The sequence below is a fragment of the Austrofundulus limnaeus genome, unplaced genomic scaffold (genome assembly GCF_001266775.1).
Source record: "Austrofundulus limnaeus strain Quisiro unplaced genomic scaffold, Austrofundulus_limnaeus-1.0 Scaffold51, whole genome shotgun sequence".
Lineage (NCBI taxonomy): Eukaryota > Metazoa > Chordata > Actinopteri > Cyprinodontiformes > Rivulidae > Austrofundulus > Austrofundulus limnaeus.
In genome coordinates, this window is record NW_013952453.1 from 535,844 (window position 1) to 554,999 (window position 19,156).

The window sequence follows — 19,156 nt, forward strand, 5'->3', positions numbered from 1 at the left end:
GTTGCCGTGCAGCGCTTCAAGAGCTGACCTGCGTTTGACCTCAAAGTGCACAAGCTTCAAACTTCAGCGTTGGCTGCGATTTTGAAGCTGAAATCGCGTTCAGTGTGAACGCAGCATAAGCCCAGCCCTCTTTTGGGTAAGAACAACAGTACTTGGACAGTCAGTAAAAACTAATCTTGAGCTGTTTGATAAATCTAAAAGCAGTAAGATATGTCAGACTAACAAAGACTTCCTGTCAGAGTGATCCATTTGTCTTAACTCGTCTCTCATTAAGGTTTGTTTTTTCCCTACATCTTGTTAAAACAAAGTGACTTTATGTAAAGCTGTAGTTTCATGTAATAAAGTGTCACACAGATCCAACAGTTTCCTTCTGCAGTTTAAATCTCTGCATCTTTGGCCATTTGAGACTAACTTCACATTTTCAGACAACTTCTTTATGGTTTGGACCTCAAACACAGCTCAGTTAGTAGAAGTTAAAAACCAGAACCAGTCTCCATGATGAAGCAGAAGTCCTGGATGAAGGAGAAACTCTTTACATTCACTTTACTGAAAGGTCTGATGTGTCAGAGCTAAACTTTGTTCTAAAAAGTGTTTTAAAACCCTAAAATAAATAAAAAATACTGACAATAACATGTTTCCTCCTCTTCCTCACCTCAGGTTCTTTGAGAAAACATGGATCCTCTTCAGAACTACATCAGTTCCAGATCAGAACCAGGAACCAAACAGAATCTAAAGCTGGTTTCTACCTCAGTTTATGTGAAACTCCGATGGAGGAACAACTCTTCAGGGTCTACAAAGAGGAGAGGATGGTTCTGAAGCTGGACGGAATCAGCAGATGCAGGAATGAGCCAGGTCCTGCAGAAACTGGACCTGGATGTGTTCGAAGCTGCAGAGTTAGTAGGAGGAGATGTCTGAGGAGCTGCTGCTGGTGCTGGTGGACGTCTGAGCTCGTTTGATGTAGAGATTCAAAAGCTTCATCTGCATCAGAACACATCAGAACCAAGAACAGAATCCATCAGAAAACAAAGGTTCTGTTTGTTGGTATCCAGTGCAGAGTAACATCTGGGTTCAGGCGTACATTGTGGGATACTCCAGGTATGAGATGAATAACAAAATAATGCCATAAATGTTTCTGTCAGAGGTCTATAAAGTACTTGAAAAAAAATAACTAAGTAAAAGAAATTTTACATGAACAGAAAAGGACTTTGGTAAAAATAAATTTCACTGATAAGAAAACTACTCAAGTAAAAGTCATAAAACTGTTCACAAAAATTGGAAAAGTAAAAGTACTTTTACACACTCTCTAATAAATTGTTGAATTAACTGAACCAAACTGGCCCCACTAAACCAGGTTGAGTAAATTGAGCAATACTGTATATGTATATTCTTTGCTCATTTTACTCATCTAAGCTTAGTGGAGCCAGCTGACATGACTTTGTTGAGTAAATTCAACAGTTCATGTTTTAGAGCGCAGAAACATTTTCTTTTGTTATGAGTTTAAACATTTAATTTTTAATGAGTAACTAGGTGTTAAATTTTAACGTAAAGAAGTAAAAGTACAATTTTTAGCTTTAAAATGTAACCAAATTAAAGTAAAAGTAGCTATTTAAAAAATAATTGGTAAAATTACAAATCCTCAAAAAAAACTACTTAAGTACTCTAACAAAGTAAATGTACTTAGTTACTATAAACCTCTGGTTTCTGTTTTAATTTATGGTGTTAAAGCTGCAGTTGGTAACTTACAATAATGTATTTTTTTACATATATTTTAAAACTGTCACAATGTCCTGACAGTAGAATATGAAACAATCTGTGAAAAAATAAAGCTCCTCTGGCTCCTCCCAGTCGACACGTTAGCAGATTTTAAATCTCTACACATTTGATGAGTCTGTGTGTTTCTGTTTCACTGGGAGCAAGAAGCAGTTTAAGCCCCGCCCTTTCTGGCTGAAAGTACCTTGCTGCCGGTCAGTGGGGACAGGAAAGGCTTCAGCTCCTCTCCAATCACAGAGTAAATGGCCACGAGGCAGAAGACGCTGGCCTTCCTCACGCTGCTCTCCGTGTTGTCGTAGCCCTGCATGGGCAGAAACCATCAGAACAACACACAGCAGATCACACTCGTCTGCGGGTGGGGGCGGAGCCTCACCTGCAGCAGCCCGGGGATGACGTCCGGCAGCAGCAGCAACAGTGGCTCCTTGGTGACACGTTCAATGGCCCTGGTCTGCATCTTGATGGCAGCCAGGTTGATGGGGTAGTCGGTGGTCTGGACTATGGGACAGAGGACCTTGATGCACTGCTCTGGGTGGATGGAGCTGGCCAGAGTGGACACCGCCTCCTCGGCCGCTCGCACCACCTGGAGGAGGAGCAGAAGAAGAATTGACGAGGAGAACCGGAGAGGAGGAAAAACAGAGCTCTGGAACCATCAGGCCACCTCTTTATGGGAGTCTTTATGTGCCTCCAGGGTCTTCATGATGGTCAGCTCAGCATAGTTCTTGAACCGGGCTGGCTGGTTCCTTAGGATCTCCTTCAGTACCCGTAAGGCCAGCGCTCGGATCAAGTGCTGAAAAAGACAGAACTCGTCAGAACCAGACACACAATCATTTCTTATCCACAGACGGATGGCGTCCTCACATCTTTGTCTCCGAGCGTCTCCAGGAGCAGCAGCAGCATGGTCTTAAAGTGCTCCTCCCAGACCACGAGACTGTCCTCTCGAGCCACCTTCAGCAGCTCCAGCAAAGTCCCCCGATGCTCTTTGGGGCCCCGGTCCTCGGCCTGTCCTTGGGAGAGTTCCTTTAGCAGCTCACTGACCAGCTCCAGCTGCTCAGCAGGACCGGCTGGACCAGAACCAAAAGATTTAAAAAGTTTCATGTCTGGATTAATTTTAAACTCTGGATGTGGGGATAATCTCTGGAATAATGTTAGACTTTGGGTTGGGTTTACCGGGGAAGTTCTTGGTGTTCATCATCTTGTTTTCAGCACTCTCTGGTCTCCGACCTGCCAACAGAACCACAGTTAGACACTTAAAGACGCAGCGTAACAGAGGAGTAAAAACTCCTTCTCACCGTCCCTCAGCTGCTCGACGGCATCTTCAAACTGAGTGGTTTTCTGGGCCGACCCGTCTGTATAGTTGGACGGGTTGTAGTCTCTGAAGCGCGGCCCAGTGAATGAAGGCAGCGAGGGAGTGTTCAGCAGAGACGTCTTGTTGTCCAGAGCCATGCGGCCGCTCTCCATCGGGTTGCCGCATAGCCGAGGATCAGAGTCCGGGGACGCCACATCCCGCCTCAGGTCTTCCTGGCTGCGCGTGCTGAAGGTCTGGATGGCTTCGGTGACACCGCACAGTGAGCTGAAGATCTCCTCTGAGTCCAGGTTCTCAGTGTCGTAGTCTAACATGCTACAGCAGAACCAAAGATCAGGACGGAACATGCAGCAGGACCTTCTTTGACAGGACACACACTGATGGATGTGGATCTGATCTGGGTCAGATTTACTAACAGTCTTGTATCAGACCTGCTCTGGTTCTGGTGCAGTGATTGGTTGGACTTTACTTACAGTGGATAAGTCTGTAAGCTTGAGTCATGAAATATCTACGGTATATCCTTAAAAACTTTATTAATTCAGAACTTTGCTTCGCTGATTTCTGTAGCTGACTCGGTGTCTAAACATCAAGATGTCTCAGAGGTCAAAAGGGCACAAACAGGAAAGATTCAGCGACTTCCTGAGCTGAAGGTTTTGAGAAACTCTACCTTTCTTAAGGCTCTGGATGTTGTGGGGCTGTCTTGGATGGCATTGCAGTGACATCAGGGGAAGTGTCGATGGATTGGCAGACTTGGGTGGTGGGTCCCCTCTTTAAAAAGAGGGACAGGAGAGTGTGTTCCAATTATAAGGGTATCACTCTCCTTCACCTCCACAGTAAAGTCTATTCAGGGGTACTGAAGGAGAGAGTCTGATCGGTGATCGAACCTCAGATTCTAGAGGAACAATGCAGATTCCATCCTGACCGTGGAACACTGGATCAGTTTTACGTTCACTAGGGTCCTGGAGGGATCATGGGAGTTTGTCCATCCAATCTACATTTGTTTTGCGGACATGGAGAAGACATTTGACCATGTTCCTCGAGGTACTCTGTGGGGGGTGCTCTGTGAGTATGGGATTGTGCGTCTGTTTTTACGGGCCATTTAATCCCTATACAAGTGGTGCAAGAGTTTGTTTCACATTGCCAGCAGTAAGTCGGACCCCTTCAGGGTGGGACATGGACTCCACCAGGGCTGCCCGTTGTCACAATTCTGTTCATAACTTTTATAGACCAGTTTGGTGGCCTCAGGATTCCATCTCTGCTATTGGCAGATGATGTGGTCCTGTTGGCATCATGGTGTCGTGACCTTCAGTTCTCACTGGAGCGGTTCGCAGCTGGGATGAGGATCAGCACCTTAAAATCTGAGTTCATGATCCTAAGGTCAGGAACTCTGGTATAGACCGAAAGAAGCAGATCTCACATACACAAAGTCCAAATGAGTTTTCTCTGCAGGGTAGCTGGACCTTCCCTCAGAGAAACAGGCTAAGTTCAGTTCTCCAGGAGAGAMWCATAGTAAAGCTGCGTCTGCTCCACATCCAGAGGAACCAGCTGAGGGGGTTCATCTGGTAAGGAGGACCCCTGGACAGCTACCTTAGTGAGATGTTTGGGATATGTCCAACTGGAAAGAGATCTCAGGGAAGACCCAGGTCACTATGAAAAGACTGTTTCCTAGCTGGTCTGGGAACACCGTGAAGTCCTCCTAAAGGATCTGGAAGAAATGTCTGTAAAAAGAGAGGTTTGGATCTCCCTGAGCTGCCCCCGAGACTTGACTCTGGATCAAGAGGAAGATGATGCAATGAATAAAAAAAACGTGCTGAGTTGACATTCAGACAAAAACTGTCTGCAGACATGTTGGTAAATTCTTCTTGTTTGTGATGAAATAATCTGTTCTTGTTTGATTTTTTCCTCCTTTAGTAAATCTGACCTTTAACTTTGACTTGAAACTTGATGGACATGATTCATATTGTAAAAATTAAATAAGCATCCATTCAATAATAAATATTTATGTCTGATAACATTTTTTAACACACAAACCACAAGAGGTTTTGTCCATGACGAGAAAACAGCGGCAGGTTTTCTGTCATTCGGTGCACATGGATGATTGTGCGCATAAATGAACAAACAGGCGACTGGACCAGAAACTGAAAACTTTAAAATATAAGACAAAACAAAGATGAAATTTGAGACGACAGAGATGGATCGATCAGGACAAGAAATCAGATCGGKGATGGAGTGGAAGGTGAGGGAGGTGGTGGGAGGGCGGGGTTACCTGGGGGAGTAAGAGCACCGTGAGGCCTTAAGGGAGGCAGCGGAAGGAGGTGGAGGGGAGGAGAAGAGGGGAAGAGGAGGGAATTTGGAGAGCCCTTCAGAGCTCAAAGACCAAAGCCGACTGCAGCGAGGAGGAAAAATCAGGAAAAAATACAAAATCAGACTATCAGCAAACATTTTAACTAAAAATATAAAACTGCAGATGACAAACGTAAAATGTGGCATCTTGCCTAAAAAGGGGAAGAGCTTTGTTTTTACCCTAAAAGAGGCGGAGCTTGTTTATAACCTAAAAAAATGGGCGGAGCTTTGTTTTTCCCATACAGAGTTTCAGATCTTTTTCACGCTGAAACGAACAGACTGGGTCGAGTCAGAACACATGATMTGCAGAGACAACGGTGTTTGTGTACCTGGGGGAGAGGCCTCCGTGGGAGTGGTTGGTGGGTGAGGTCAGGGGGCTGCCACGGCTGCCGGRGTGACGTGGAGGCGTCCGACCAGCCGAGTTAACGGGAGAAGACTGAAGGTGGAGAAAAAAACTCATTCAGAACTGATTATTTATGGCAGTTTGGGGTTTAGTTAACTARTTAACTAGGATTTTGACTGATATAAAACATTTGAAACAAATCACAGCYTTCTCTGGTTCTGTAGAGCCTCTAMAGACAGTCCAGTCCTGCTGACCAAACTACACCACCTAGTTGTRACCAGCTGGTGAAGAGGAGGCTGAATGCCCACTTAAGTTCAGAAGCTCTGGAAGGACCAACCACAGCAGTATGCTCAAACCAGATGAGTGGTCCGATGGTCCGAAAAGCTGGTTAAGAATAAACTAAAATGCTGTTTTGATAAGTTTCTTGACCAGTGACTCGGCAAAAAGATGGCCGCCATGAGCCCGGCGTTGCACCGTAAATGGTCACTCCAGAGTTTCTCTGCTCCAGCAATCTGTGGGACATGTGGTGTCTGTTACCATGGCGATGGCGGTGTTGGCACTGGCGTTCCGCAGGTGGTTGTGCAGCAGCCTGGTGGTCCCGTCCTGGAAGGTCTTGGGCAGAGCGCCCAGCAGCATGGTGAACTCTGGAGTGTTGAGCTCAAAGAGGGCGATCAGAACCACCTGAGCTGCCTGAACACACAAACACACCATGCCTCAGAGAAGACACACCTGCACACCGTTCAGAAACATCTGCAGGAAACAGCCAATCAGCAGTTAGAAGGTACAGGACCAGGACCAGGTCTTTGTTAGAAGCAGATTAAAGTGGACCAGGAACAGGGGCCTCATGTACAAAGACTTGCGTGGATTTCTTACTGAAACCTGACGTAYGGTCAAATCCAGAAAACGGCGTACGCACAAAAAAATCCAGATGTATCAAACTGTKCGTACGCCTGAATCCACGCACATTGCTTTTGTACATCACAGTTAACGTGGAACTGAGCGCAGGTAAGACACCTCCCCTGACACGCCTTCATTAACATATGTTAAACAGATGTTAATTACTTCCTGCATGTGTGAAGGACACGTTTGTTTGATCCCTGCGCGATCAGAAATGATTTCTAATATCATAAAAATAATGAATTTAATATAATGTGAGTGAGAAAAAAATCCCAAGTAAAAATAGGAATAAAATATGTTTATCATGCAAAGAACGAGCGATTGTGTGTCGGTGTGTGTGCATGCGCACACGCTGCTGTGTTGCGCAACCGGCTTATCACTTTGCGCACAAGTTTATTACCATAATTACTGTAAATACAGAGGAAATTCAATGTTTGGTAGAACATAGATCTTTGTTTATTTCAAGCTGATATGAAGAAACGAGTCTCTGCGTCTGAGTTCACATGACGTGACGTGATGTTGGAGTCTCCACAAACGCTGCGCTCCGCAGCCTTTGTGCGCAGTCTGTTTGTCTGTCAAGCTTTTGCTCTCCTACTTACAGCATTTTCACAAGTGGTAAAGTGTACTTCCATGTGTCATTTTGGAGAAATCTACAACGTAAACACCAAGTATGAAACATCTCCACTGCCGGCGAGGGTGCGCACGCTCGACCGCGACCATAACTCAGCCTTTAGAATCATATAGATGAGACGATTCCATTGGTCATGATTCAGCTTTGAGTGGACTGGACTGAGTCCCGATGGGTCTGCCAGCTCCCTCTGGAAAGCTCCTGTGGAACCCCAGTTCAATCGCAGCTGCTGCACGTGCACACACGTGGCTCGCTGTGTCGCGCTCCCGGAGCGCAGCAGTGCCAAACTAAAAATGATTTTTCCTCAAAACGGCTGATGAGCCACTCATCATCAGAAAATTCTATCTGTTTATAAATAAAAGCTCTGCGTGTTACACTATTTATTATATCCTCCAGTAAGGCTGAATCCATTCCTGTGAAAATGTATTTTTGGCACAACTTTGCGCGTCCTTTATTTAACTGCGTCCATGTGGATGTAATAATTGTTAATCATGTGGATGTAATAACTGTTAATNCCTTCATTAACATATGTTAAACAGATGCAAATTACTTCCTGCATGTGTGAAGGACACGTTTGTTTGATCCCTGCGCGATCAGAAATGATTTCTAATGTCATAAAAATAATGAATTTAATATAATGTGAGTGAGAAAAAAATCCCAAGTAAAAATAGGAATAAAATATGTTTATCACGTAAAGAACGAGTGATTGTGTGTTGGTATGTGCACGCGCGCACGCTGCTGTGTTGCGCAACCAGCTTATCACTTTGCACACAAGTTTATTACCATTACTGTAAACACAGAGGAACTTCAATGTTTGGTAGAACATAGATCTTTGTTTATTTCACAGCTGATATGAAGAAACGAGTCTCTGCGCCTCAGTAGAGAGTTCACACGATGTGACGTGATGTTGGAGAGTCCACACAAACGCTGCGCAGCCTTGGTGTGCAGTCTGTTTGTCTGTCAAGCTTTTGCTCTCCTGCTTACAGCATTTTCACAAGTTGTAAAGTGTACTTCCACGTGTCATTTTGGAGAAATCTACAATGTAAATGCAAAGTATGAAACATCTCCACTGCCGGCGAGAGTGCGCACGCTCGACCGCGACCATAACTCAGCCTTTAGAATCATATGGATGAGAGGGTTCCGTTGATCATGACTCAGCTTTGGGTGGACTGGACTGAGTCCTGATGGGTCTGCCAGCTCCCTCTGGAAAGCTCCTGTGGAACCCCAGTTCAATCGCWGCTGCTACACGTGCACGCATGGGGCACGTGGCTCGCTGCGTCGCGCTCCCAGAGCGCAGCAGTGCCAAACTAAAAATGATTTTTCCTCAAAACRGCTGATGAGCCACTCGTCATCAGAAATTTCTATCTGTTTATAAATAAAAGCTCWKYGTGTTACACTATTTATTATATCCTCCAGTAAGGCTGAATCCGTTCCTGTTAAATGTATTTTTGGCACAACTTTGCGCGTCCTTTATTTAACTGCGTCCATGTGGATGTAATAATTGTTAATCATGTGGATGTAATAACTGTTAATTACTATGTGTGTCTGGTGTGAACAATAATCATTTTCACATCATGAACAGTTTTTCAGAATCACCTCTAAGTGTCGCCAATGGAGCCAAAGCCACAGAAACGTGCGCACGCCAGCCCTGGAGTTGGCGTGGGGTTGCGCACTATTCTATGTTCAGTTGAGTTTTGATACATCCAGAGTTTTGCGTGGAAAATGGCGTACACAAGGTTTTTGTGCGTACGCACTGTTGATACATGAGGCCCCAGGTCTCTGTTAGAGGCAGATTAAAGTGGACCAGGACCAGGTCTCTGTTAGAAGCAGATTAAAGTGGACCAGGACCAGGTCTCTGTTAGAAGCAGATTAAAGTGGACTAGGACCAGGTCTCTGTTAGAAGCAGATTAAAGTGGACCAGGACCAGGTCTCTGTTAGAGGCAGATTAAAGTGGACCAGGACCAGGTCTCAGTTAGCCCCTGCTCATGCTCTCTGAGCCTGGATCTACCTGCTTGCACCGCTCCTCCAGGTTTCCCTCCCCAGGCAGAGAGGCCGTGGTGCTGGTCCGACCCGACAGATCCTCCCCAGCCCAGTTCTGAAGGGTCTGGGGGTTCAGGTGTTCGGAGGAAAACAGAACCAGGACATGAAGACAGGAAGCTGAAACTTTTAAAACCGTTGTTCTGGACCTGCARGGCCTACCTTCCGGACATCGGAGCTCTTGGGTTCCGTGGTCCAGGTGATGATCCGTGAGACGGCTAGGCGTGTCTCGCTGGAGTTGACGAAGTCGGCCGGGTCCATCTGGCAGGCCAGAGCCTCGATGTAGCGCAGGATGGCCACCTTGACCTTCAGGTTGGGGGTCTGGGTCTGGTCCACGATGAAGCGCATCAGGATGTTGAACTGCTGCTCATAGGGGAAGGACTCCCTGCAGGACGAGGGACCAAAGACCCATCAGCTGGACCCACTGGTCCTGGTTACCAGGGAGGGCTCAGAACCTGTTCAGTAACTTGACGACTCAGCAGTAAACATTCATGTTGACAAAGAAAACAACAGTAAAAAAACTACAAACCGTCACAGGAAGTGATCAGGTTGAGTTCAGGAAGAGTTTGGCTTTAGTTATGTCAAAATAAGAGTAAGTGTCAAAACCTGGACTGACCTGGTGACATCCAGGGCCTTCTGGACCTTGGCTTGGACGGACCCCAGCAGGTCAGCCCCCAGCTTCTTAAGCAGCTGGGTGAGCAGGACGAAGAGCCARTCCTGCAGGTCATCCCGGTGCAGGATGATGAAGTCCACCAGCGTCTCCAGGAACATGCTGAAGACCTGGAACAGATGAAGGGTCAGAGGCGGGTTTGGACTCAGGTTCTGGTCCCAGGTGAGCGGACTGGTTAAAGGTTAGAGGTGAGTCAGGACTTACTCTCTGGTGTTTGTTAGAATCCACAGCAGAGAGGAGCCATGCAACATAAAACACACCCTGTTAGTTCTGCAGCGCCGGGCTTTTACTTTGAAAAGCAGCAGCTTCCTGGTTGTGAACCTGAAGCTCGGGTGGTCTCACCTTGCTGTGAGGGTCTGCAAACATCCTGGTGAAGATCTCACAGAGTCTCTTCAGCTCCACACGGCTGAGGGAGAAAAACAACCGTCAGTGTTTTCAAAACAAAAGCAACAAGCCCCGCCCCCCTCAGACCCTCCGACCCACCTGAGCACCCTCTGGCTCCTCAGCAGGTTCTGCAGTCCCAGCAGCCCCTCCTTCCTCTCGGTCCAGTTGGCACTGGCGCAGCGGTTCAGGACCTCGGCCACRTCCTCGGCCTGACGCAGGAAGGCYGCGCCGCCGTTTCTCGAGCTGAAGGAGCGCTCCGAGCAGGCGCTGGAGGCGTCGCTGTTCGCATCGTCGTCCGAGTGCACGCCGGGCGACTCGAAGCGCCGCCTCGCCGGGCGCCGCTGGGACGAACGGGAAAGGGGCGGGGTTTACAAACACTTTCTTCATTACAAACAATTTTGTACCCATTTTCTACAACTGCATGAGCCGCCGAGTCCGAAAATCATCAAAAAAATAAAAAAAAAATAAAAAAATTTAAAAAAAAAACCAAATGCAGAAAGCTCGGCTGACCTGAGATCAGTCTGACGGTTCATGCAACTCATGATTAATGAGTTGAAGCAACTTTAAAAGCAGACAGAAAGGCGAGCAGCAGAGATGAGACGAAAGAGAAAATAYGTTTTAACCTCTTCAGCCCCAAGAGGTTTCCTTTGTGCTCGAAATAACGTGTCAAAGTGTAACTGAGTGTCTCAGCATTTACAAACTGTCTGAAWAATACTGCTATSAAAATAAAGCTAACACTGGGGAGATTTCATCAGAAGTGTAAATATCATATCAACTGCTACTGTTTCAGAGATAGTGAGGATGAGACAAAGGAATTAGGATTTTTTCCCCCCTCGCCTGATGTTGTTTTTGCATCATGCAGTAAATAACCCTTTTAAAAATATATTGGATAAAGCTAAAAAGTATTGGAAACCATAGGCCTACATGTGGACATTACCTGTGCAAAGATTCATCCTTCTAAAATAAACTAAAGTTACAAAGGTTTTAGTAAAGAAACAACTCAGTGTTTTGTCATTCTGCCTGTTGGGTCCGTCAATAAATGTTAAGAAATCTCAGCTTTTTAATTAAAAAAAATGATTTTTTTTTCTTACATGCCTGAAAACATTTGTTTTTAAATGTTTTTTTTTAATTACCCACACATATATTTCGCCCCTGTTCATGTAAAAACAATGAAAAATTATTATTTGACTCTAACTGGACCATATTCGGTCAAAATCAAGTTGAAAAAACTTTTGCATCTCTTTACATGATATTTTGGTATTTGCCTTGGCTTGCATTTCTAAAGAAAAAAAAGTCCAAAACGATCCAAACATTTTGACAGATCTGCTCTAATGTATTTACAGATTTTTGTTGATGCCATTTTGTAAAACTTGTTGACTTTCTGATTAAATTGTGGCTTTAACTGTTTGGTGGATACAGAAATGGTTTCATGAGCTTTTAGCCAAACACGCCACGTTTAAATAACAGATCTACAGAACCTGTCCTGGTGACATTGGATAAAATAAATATATATATATATCTCATGCGTGGTCACAAGTTGTTTTTTTTTTAATTGAATGTCACCGGAGGGGCATCTTAAGTTAAGAGACGTGCAGTTTTGCACCTGGTACCCGGGGCTAAAGAGGTTTGAAAACAGGTTTATGATGGACATGTCTTTAATGAAAATGTTTGTTTTAAGGTTTGACCAACGTGTGATCAGCTGTTTCAGTTCATGCAATAGATGTTTTATAAAAYGTTCTCACACATCTGCCTTCAACATGCTGAAACATCTGGAAACAGATTTTGTTTTCTTTAAATTATGGACCACAGTTTAAAAAGTCTGGAAACAGCAACGTTTTTAAAAATCGGAACTCTATCAGACCTGGAAAATACTTAAATTTGATTTCAGGCTTTTCCGTGAGTTTCCAAACTTTTCCAGGCTGAGAGCAGAAGAAGAATGATGTGACGTTTGGTTATTAATGTGATGAAACAAAAAACAAACTCGTCAAAGTTAAAGTTTAAAACTCTGCATGCAGGCACAGAACCCATCAGAACCGACCCACTACCTTCGTCCTGGGCTCCCCTAAGAGCTGAAAGTCACATCAGACAGAGAGGAAAGCTGACATCAGCGCCCTACATTAAACTCRTCTCTTCTTTTTCTGATTTTTAAACCTTGTCTCACCAGAGCGTCGGCGACCGCAGCCTCCACCTCGGTGCCAGTGTTCAGGACCCTCATGGCATTRACGGAGGCAGAGATCCGGGCCTGATGGGTCAGACGCTCTGAGAAAGAGACAAAAAAAACTGTTTATCTAAGTTTCTGAGACAAAAAACAAWACTTGATGTGTTTTATTGATCCGTCTCACCTGAGCAGCTGTCTGCAGACGACAGGGCGCTGGTTGAACGAGAGTGAGGGCGGCTCGCTGCAGACAGACATAAAACCATTTATAGTTAAAGATCAAAGACGTGTGTCTGTTTCATGTGAAACCTGTATAAGTCTGATAGAGGATTATTGAACAGAAGCTACAGAACATGCAGGCAGACGGTCTAAAGGCAAGAAAACAGGTTTTAGTTTTTTCTCTGAGGGTTTGGGGTGGGGGTGGGTGGGTCTGTGGGGGTCATGGGATACTCACCCAGCGGGGAGAAACCACGAGCAGGACTGGTGTCCCGGCTGCTCTCACGGCTGGTTTCCCTGCTGCAGCCCTGACTCGCGCTAGGCCGAGGGATCCGGCTGCGCACTGCAGAGACCGGGGAACCAGAGGGACAGGAGGACACAGAGAGGACGGTGGGACATGCAGGGTTAGACTCTGAAACAGCTGGAGACGAGTTAGTGAGGCGGCGAGGAGGAGGAGGAGCTGCAACAGGGAGAGGGTGTGGAGGAAGAGCATGCAGGAAACTAGGCCCTTTTTGTGTATTTTACTTCAAAACAGGTAATTCTTCATTCAAAACGTTACTGTTTTTTTTGATACAAATCTTGCCAGCGGTTGGCACAGCTAACCAAAATGTTAGCTCAATAACCGCTAATCCACTAATTAGAAATTTAACTTAGCTAAACAGATATAGCAGAAGTTAACGCTAACCGAGAGCTGTTAACTTAAAGGGGCAATATTATGTTTCTCAGGCATATATTTATATTCTATACCATAATAAAAGTAACTATGTCACCTTCAGTTGTTATTAAAATCTTGGTTATCTGTTTAAATAGAAAATAAACTTGACTTCTCATCATATAAGKTGGTTCTAGTCCCAACCTGTCATTTTTGCTCCCCTGCCTGGCTGYGTCAGGACACTACAGGATTTCTCAAACATGCATGAATGAGTCAGAGTAAGACTCTGTGCATGTTTTTGATGAGAGGATAACTTTATAACATGATATAAAACTCAAAAAAGTTGTTTTTACATGACATTGTCCTTTTAAGCCTTACACCACAGTACCAGGGACAGAATTGAACTTCCTGTTTTCCATTTCTAACTCAAGATCTGTTATGTAAACAAAGAAATCTCAGAATCTTGGCTAAAAGCTCATAAACAAACATTTCTTTGTCCACCAAAACAGTTAAAACCACAGGCAGTTAAATCTGCGAGGAAACAAACGGCACAAAATAACGAAAACACAGCATCAGCTGTTTAAAAACAACAACGTCTGCTGAAAAACATAATCTGAAAATCCATCTCACCTTTACTGTATTGTCTCTGAATCATTAATCCACAGGAATAAAAACTTATAAACTGAGTAACTACATCTCCCAAAGTACTTGAGGACATTTTCCCCAACTAAAATCAGCCGCTCTGACCAGATTACAAGGATCTGAGTGGATGAAAGTGACAGTCACTCAATCTGCATCATTTTTTGTCTCCCTAAAGTTGAAGACTAACGTAGGAGGATGCACAAAAGGCTAAAGATGCTACACGCACACAAACAAGGTGCATGATGTAGGTGTGCAGCGCTGCATGTGTGAGGGAAGAGTTGTTTTTTTTTAGGAAAAATGGCCAAAACAGTCAGGAACAAATGTGTGAATTTTGTTAGCAAATTTAAAGTCAGCAGAACTTACTTTAGCAGAAGCTAACTGGTCTGCTAACGGTTTCCAGGGTAGAGAAAATGCTAATAGAAATTTAAAAAATGTTACCATCGCCATCAGCTGTTAGCAAATTAGCAGAACTGTGCTCACCACTGGATTTGGCCAAAATAAATCACAGTTTTTTTTTTCCAATAATTAAACAGAAAAGAGGTTTTATTTAATCTTTGGTTCTGGTAAAAATGGTAAACTGAACACAAAAATATGAATAAACTGAATCTGATAATTTAGGTCCAATATGCAGCACATTTATTTTCTTTTAATTTAAAAACTTCTATAAATAAAATGCTTTAAGAAAACACCTATTTTAGAAATGAATATTTAAATTGTATATTAATTWATTTATTTATGTTACTATATTAATATTATTTCCTATGCAGCTTTATTTGGTTTTCTTCATACAGAGTTTATATTCTTTATCAAAATAAAAGCTCCTGTTTTTAACAGATTTTATTTTTTTGTAAATGATTTTCCAGTGAATTTGGTCTAAATATTCTGCTGAAGACTTGGTTCTGGCTGAGTTTTTKTATAAAGTTCATATATGAGACGTTGCAGAACCAGTTCTGGTTCTGAGGAGCCGGGTCATACCTGAACCGGACCTGCTGGGACTKGTCTCTCGGCTGCAGCCCTGACTGCGGTGACCTCGAGCTTGGTTCTGATCTTTCGGACCACCGGAGGATCCGATGGCGCCTCCACCTGGGGTCGGCCTCGGGATTCTGCCGTAGCCGAGCAGGCGACCCGGAGACCCGGAGCGACTGCCGGCTGAAACAGGAAGCAGGAAGTGACTCAGAGATCCGACCGTCACAAACCGGTTCTGTTTCCGTGAATAAAAGTCTTCTGACTCACGCTGAGACTGGGACACCACTTGTCCTCGAYTCCGACTGCGGCTGTCCGTCACCGGAGGAGCGTTTCCTGAACCCGTCCTCCGGGTTCTGACCCGACCTGAGGAGGAGGGACAGAAAGATGAAGATGGACCACAGATATGATCCTCCAGCAGGCACAAATGAATCCAGAACAATCACATGCAGCAGGACCAAYACAAAGACCGACACTAGAGACTGGACCGGATCCAGACTCAGACTGGTCAGTGATGGAGGGTCAGTCAGGTGTTCAGCAGCTTTACCTCAAACTTTATGAACTTTTCTAACTTGTGTTTAGTTTTCAGCAACAACATTCATCAGAGGGCAGAATATAACTCAGGTTCGACTCATTTAATCTGGACTTTAATCCTATTGGATTCTGGGACTCCAGCGTTTTAATGGCAGATTAACTCAGATTAAATTGGCTCTTTAACAAGTAAAACTTAGATTTTTATTTTGTTTTGTCTGAAACAGGAAGTCAGCAGGCACTTTTAGATCCTGGTTCTGTCCTCAGATCCAAAGRGATCCCGGGACAGAAGTTCAGAACCACAATGAGACAACATGCGTGGACAGTCCATGCACCAACACACGTCTTACCGTCTGCATTAACACACCACAGGGCGTCTGACAGGTGGGCGGAGCCAGAGGAGACAACAGGAAGTCAAGCTTTAGGTTTAGGTCTGATTTAGACAAAGTTCTTCAGGTGACGGGTCGAATTTTACAAGAAACAACTAAAATAAAAAACTTCTCCAGCTTTTAAAACCCACCATCTGAATCTTCTTTAACAGAAATAAAGTTAATGTTTGTGTTTATCAGATGAGTACTGAGTTTAGGGTCTGAATAAATCAGGACTGGATCTGTTCTGGACTAGGATCCTGACTCGAAGTAAACCTCAACCAGTTTTTTTTTTTGGGACGTTTCAGGACAGAGCTCAGTTTGGCCCGGTTCTGTTCRTACCGAGCGAGGCGTAGGATCCGGGAGGAAGAGCCGAGGCCGCGCTGAACGGCACGGCCGAGGAGACGGCCGGCATCCTGGTGCGAGTGCTAGCGGAGGACGCGGCGTTCACGTCCACGTCGCTGCGAGAACGCTGCAGCAAACCCGGGGAGGAGGCGGTGCTGGCGGTGGTCGTCCGGGAGGCGTGGCCTGCTTTGGCTGAAGAGACAACAGGTGAGTTTTTCAACAAGCTCCAGAACCCATGTGACTACAGCTGAAACACCTGAGCTTCTGTTGAGGAGCAATAATCTGACACAGGTGAACCTCTGCTCGTCTTTTTAAACTATGTCCTCTAACTTACCTGTTTGAAAACAAGAGATTCATCAGTTATTACTAGAGGTGGGCGGATCGATACTAAATATCGATAATATCGATACCAACGCTGGTATTGATATTGAACAATACTCGTGTAAAAAGTTCAATACTCAAGCTTTGTTCTTTCCCGCTCACACTGACTGCTGCACACGCACATTTTTCAGTCTACTCTCTGTCTGTAGTGCTGCACTGTGTCACACACACGTGTCTTTTGTTGTTGCACCATCATGTGGCTCAGCAGTGCTAGCCAAACAGCTAAGCTAAGCAGGTAGGCTGGCTGGCCCACCCACTCAGCGTTCTCACCGAGCCCTCTACCTCAGGACATTTTGTTTTAAGTTGTGTTGAGTGATATTTTTTAGTTTGTTTATTTACATAAAACAGAATTGTATTGAAAAGAAGAAAATGGCTTATTTTTTGTTTTCCTTAGAACAATTTTATTTAATAAAAGAAAAAAAGGAAGAACTAGGAAAGATGTCTAGTGGTGAGGGAAGAATTTTTATTTTATTTTTGTCTAACATATTTATTTTCCTAATGTTAAAGGAAACTGTTTTGTTACTGCTCTATTKTTGGCAARCAAAAATGTTGATTGTTATAATAAAGTATTTTGTTGTCACGTACAAGGTTTGGCGAAATTCTATCCTAGATCTTTTGGATCTTTTCAAATTATGAAGCTTAAAAGGTATCGATATCGATATCGCGATACTGGCGCTGTATTTACTTGGTATCGGATCGATACCAAAATTCCCAGTATCGCCCACCTCTAGTTATTACCATGGTAGCATAGAAAAAATTATATTACTTTTTATTTAAAACATTTAAATTACTTTGAACAAACCCAAAAACAGTTTCTGAAACCATCAAGAACAAAAGAATCTGTCAAATCTAACTTTAGATAAAATCTGTTTTTTATTCAAACATAACTATCTGCAAACAAACAATAATTTATTTGTAAAAATGTAGCATTAACTTACATCTGGCTTTGCTGCTTCCTGCTGAACTTTTCACAGAAAACGGACGACTGGAGGAGAAAATAAACAGGAGGATTTTTTTTACAAAAACTTCAACAAATCTCGTCAGTAAAATATCCAATCAGGGAGCAGCCGACTCACTTCAGACTCTCCTGAGATGAGGAGGAGGAGCGATCCGATGCCGGCAGTGACATCACGCTGTCTCCGCCCCCCAGGTGAGCCTGTAGAGCCTTCTGATAGGACGATTCTAGACCCTGGTACAGAAGCTCCGCCTCCCGGTTGAAGTGGGCGTGGAAACCCCAGTAACACCTGCAAATGGCAACAACAGGAAGCACTGGTCAGGTTGTTCGGGTTCAAAACGATAAAAACCAGAAATCTGGTGCCGGGTTTCAGAGGTCCAACTCACTTCCTGGCCACAGAGCGGGCCTCTGCATCAGCGTCGTGGATCCCTTTCTTTATGGACTCCAGTAGAACAGCTACATGTCTGCAAACAAAAGGAGGAAGATCCCTTTAAAACCTGGTATGGTCCAGTTCTGCACCTGAGTGGTACCGACTGTTCAGACGTCAGTTCTGGTTGTATTTTTAGATTCTTCTATTGTCCAGAAGAATCTGCAGCTGCAGAGGAACATTAACTAATCTGATAAAATAAACCTGACCCGAGGTCCATCGGTGCTTTGATTAATGCTCTGTGTTTTGGTGAGGGATCGATCAGAACCAGAGAACTCCCCTGGTACGAAGAAGGAGGACTGGGGTTGGCTCGGGTTTCCTCCCAGCAGCCCAACAGAAACACAAAAAGCTTTTGGAGACAGACAGAGATTCACCAGTTTTGCCATGGAAACTGCTGAGGTGGACCCGGTGTCGGGTTCCCTCAGGCAGAACCAGAAGGAGCTTCTGGCTGTTACCAGGTTGTAAACGGAGAAAACGTTCAAGTTGTCATCGTACGGTAAATTATCAGAGAAAACATTCAGGTTGTGAGGGTTCTGACAAACAATAATTCTCACCTTCCCAAACTGATGGTCTGCCAGTCCTGCAGAACCAGGTCCAAAAACTCAAAGCACCGTCTGAAAGTAAAAATAATCTTTAACGTTAAATAATATACATTTATAGTAATGTTCATGAATAAATTCATAAATAAATAAAGAAGAGATATGACAGGAATAACCAGAAAAAATCTATTTAAAACACTAATGTACTTTATATAAATTGTAAAGTACTCTGACATCCAAACTGAATTTAAAAAATGAATCATTTATTTAATTAAATGGAGAAATGAATAAAAACATAAAAAGTTAGTACTTAAAATGAAAACTTTCAAACATAAAAAAAACTTTAAGGGAAGTTAAAAAATACGGTATAATCAAATAAAAAGAAAAAAATTAAACTAAATACATAAAAATACATTTAAATCCACTAAAACTAAGTAAATTAAATCCATGTCCTACCTTCTGACAGCCACAGATTTGGAGGTACAGTTGCTGGTGATGATGGGGATGAGACGGGGATGGTGTGTGTGCTGAAATAAATAAATAATTGATTTCATTATTATTATTATACAGTTTATTTAATCTGTGGCTCTTGACTTCAAACTACAGC

The 19,156-nt window shown here is 43.9% G+C and overlaps 1 protein-coding gene across 17 annotated transcripts in view; it reads right to left on the bottom strand.

Moving 5' to 3' along the window:
* Positions 1-103: 103 nt before the first annotated feature.
* LOC106517623 (CLIP-associating protein 1-B) overlaps positions 104-19,156 on the bottom strand; it is a 27,904-nt gene continuing 8,851 nt past the window's right edge. For 3 of the 17 annotated variants that reach the window (XM_014008560.1, XM_014008561.1, XM_014008575.1), the window contains 29 exons: positions 19,006-19,076; positions 18,565-18,624; positions 17,970-18,047; positions 17,705-17,872; positions 17,567-17,613; positions 16,245-16,439; positions 15,885-15,911; positions 15,274-15,369; positions 15,016-15,189; positions 12,985-13,089; positions 12,718-12,774; positions 12,537-12,634; positions 12,421-12,444; positions 10,475-10,716; positions 10,334-10,397; positions 10,196-10,198; positions 9,938-10,101; positions 9,484-9,706; positions 9,293-9,388; positions 6,297-6,449; positions 5,746-5,852; positions 5,340-5,459; positions 3,060-3,388; positions 2,938-2,991; positions 2,629-2,831; positions 2,429-2,557; positions 2,144-2,350; positions 1,955-2,071; positions 104-978 (listed from right to left, as the gene is read on the bottom strand). In XM_014008560.1, coding sequence (XP_013864014.1) covers positions 895-978; positions 1,955-2,071; positions 2,144-2,350; positions 2,429-2,557; positions 2,629-2,831; positions 2,938-2,991; positions 3,060-3,388; positions 5,340-5,459; positions 5,746-5,852; positions 6,297-6,449; positions 9,293-9,388; positions 9,484-9,706; positions 9,938-10,101; positions 10,196-10,198; positions 10,334-10,397; positions 10,475-10,716; positions 12,421-12,444; positions 12,537-12,634; positions 12,718-12,774; positions 12,985-13,089; positions 15,016-15,189; positions 15,274-15,369; positions 15,885-15,911; positions 16,245-16,439; positions 17,567-17,613; positions 17,705-17,872; positions 17,970-18,047; positions 18,565-18,624; positions 19,006-19,076 — 3,495 coding nt within the window. In that variant the 3' untranslated portion in view covers positions 104-894. The remainder of the gene's footprint in view (positions 979-1,954; positions 2,072-2,143; positions 2,351-2,428; positions 2,558-2,628; positions 2,832-2,937; positions 2,992-3,059; positions 3,389-5,339; positions 5,460-5,745; positions 5,853-6,296; positions 6,450-9,292; positions 9,389-9,483; positions 9,707-9,937; positions 10,102-10,195; positions 10,199-10,333; positions 10,398-10,474; positions 10,717-12,420; positions 12,445-12,536; positions 12,635-12,717; positions 12,775-12,984; positions 13,090-15,015; positions 15,190-15,273; positions 15,370-15,884; positions 15,912-16,244; positions 16,440-17,566; positions 17,614-17,704; positions 17,873-17,969; positions 18,048-18,564; positions 18,625-19,005; positions 19,077-19,156) is intronic. The other 14 variants (XM_014008565.1, XM_014008568.1, XM_014008564.1 and 11 more) reach the window with 14 other exon arrangements.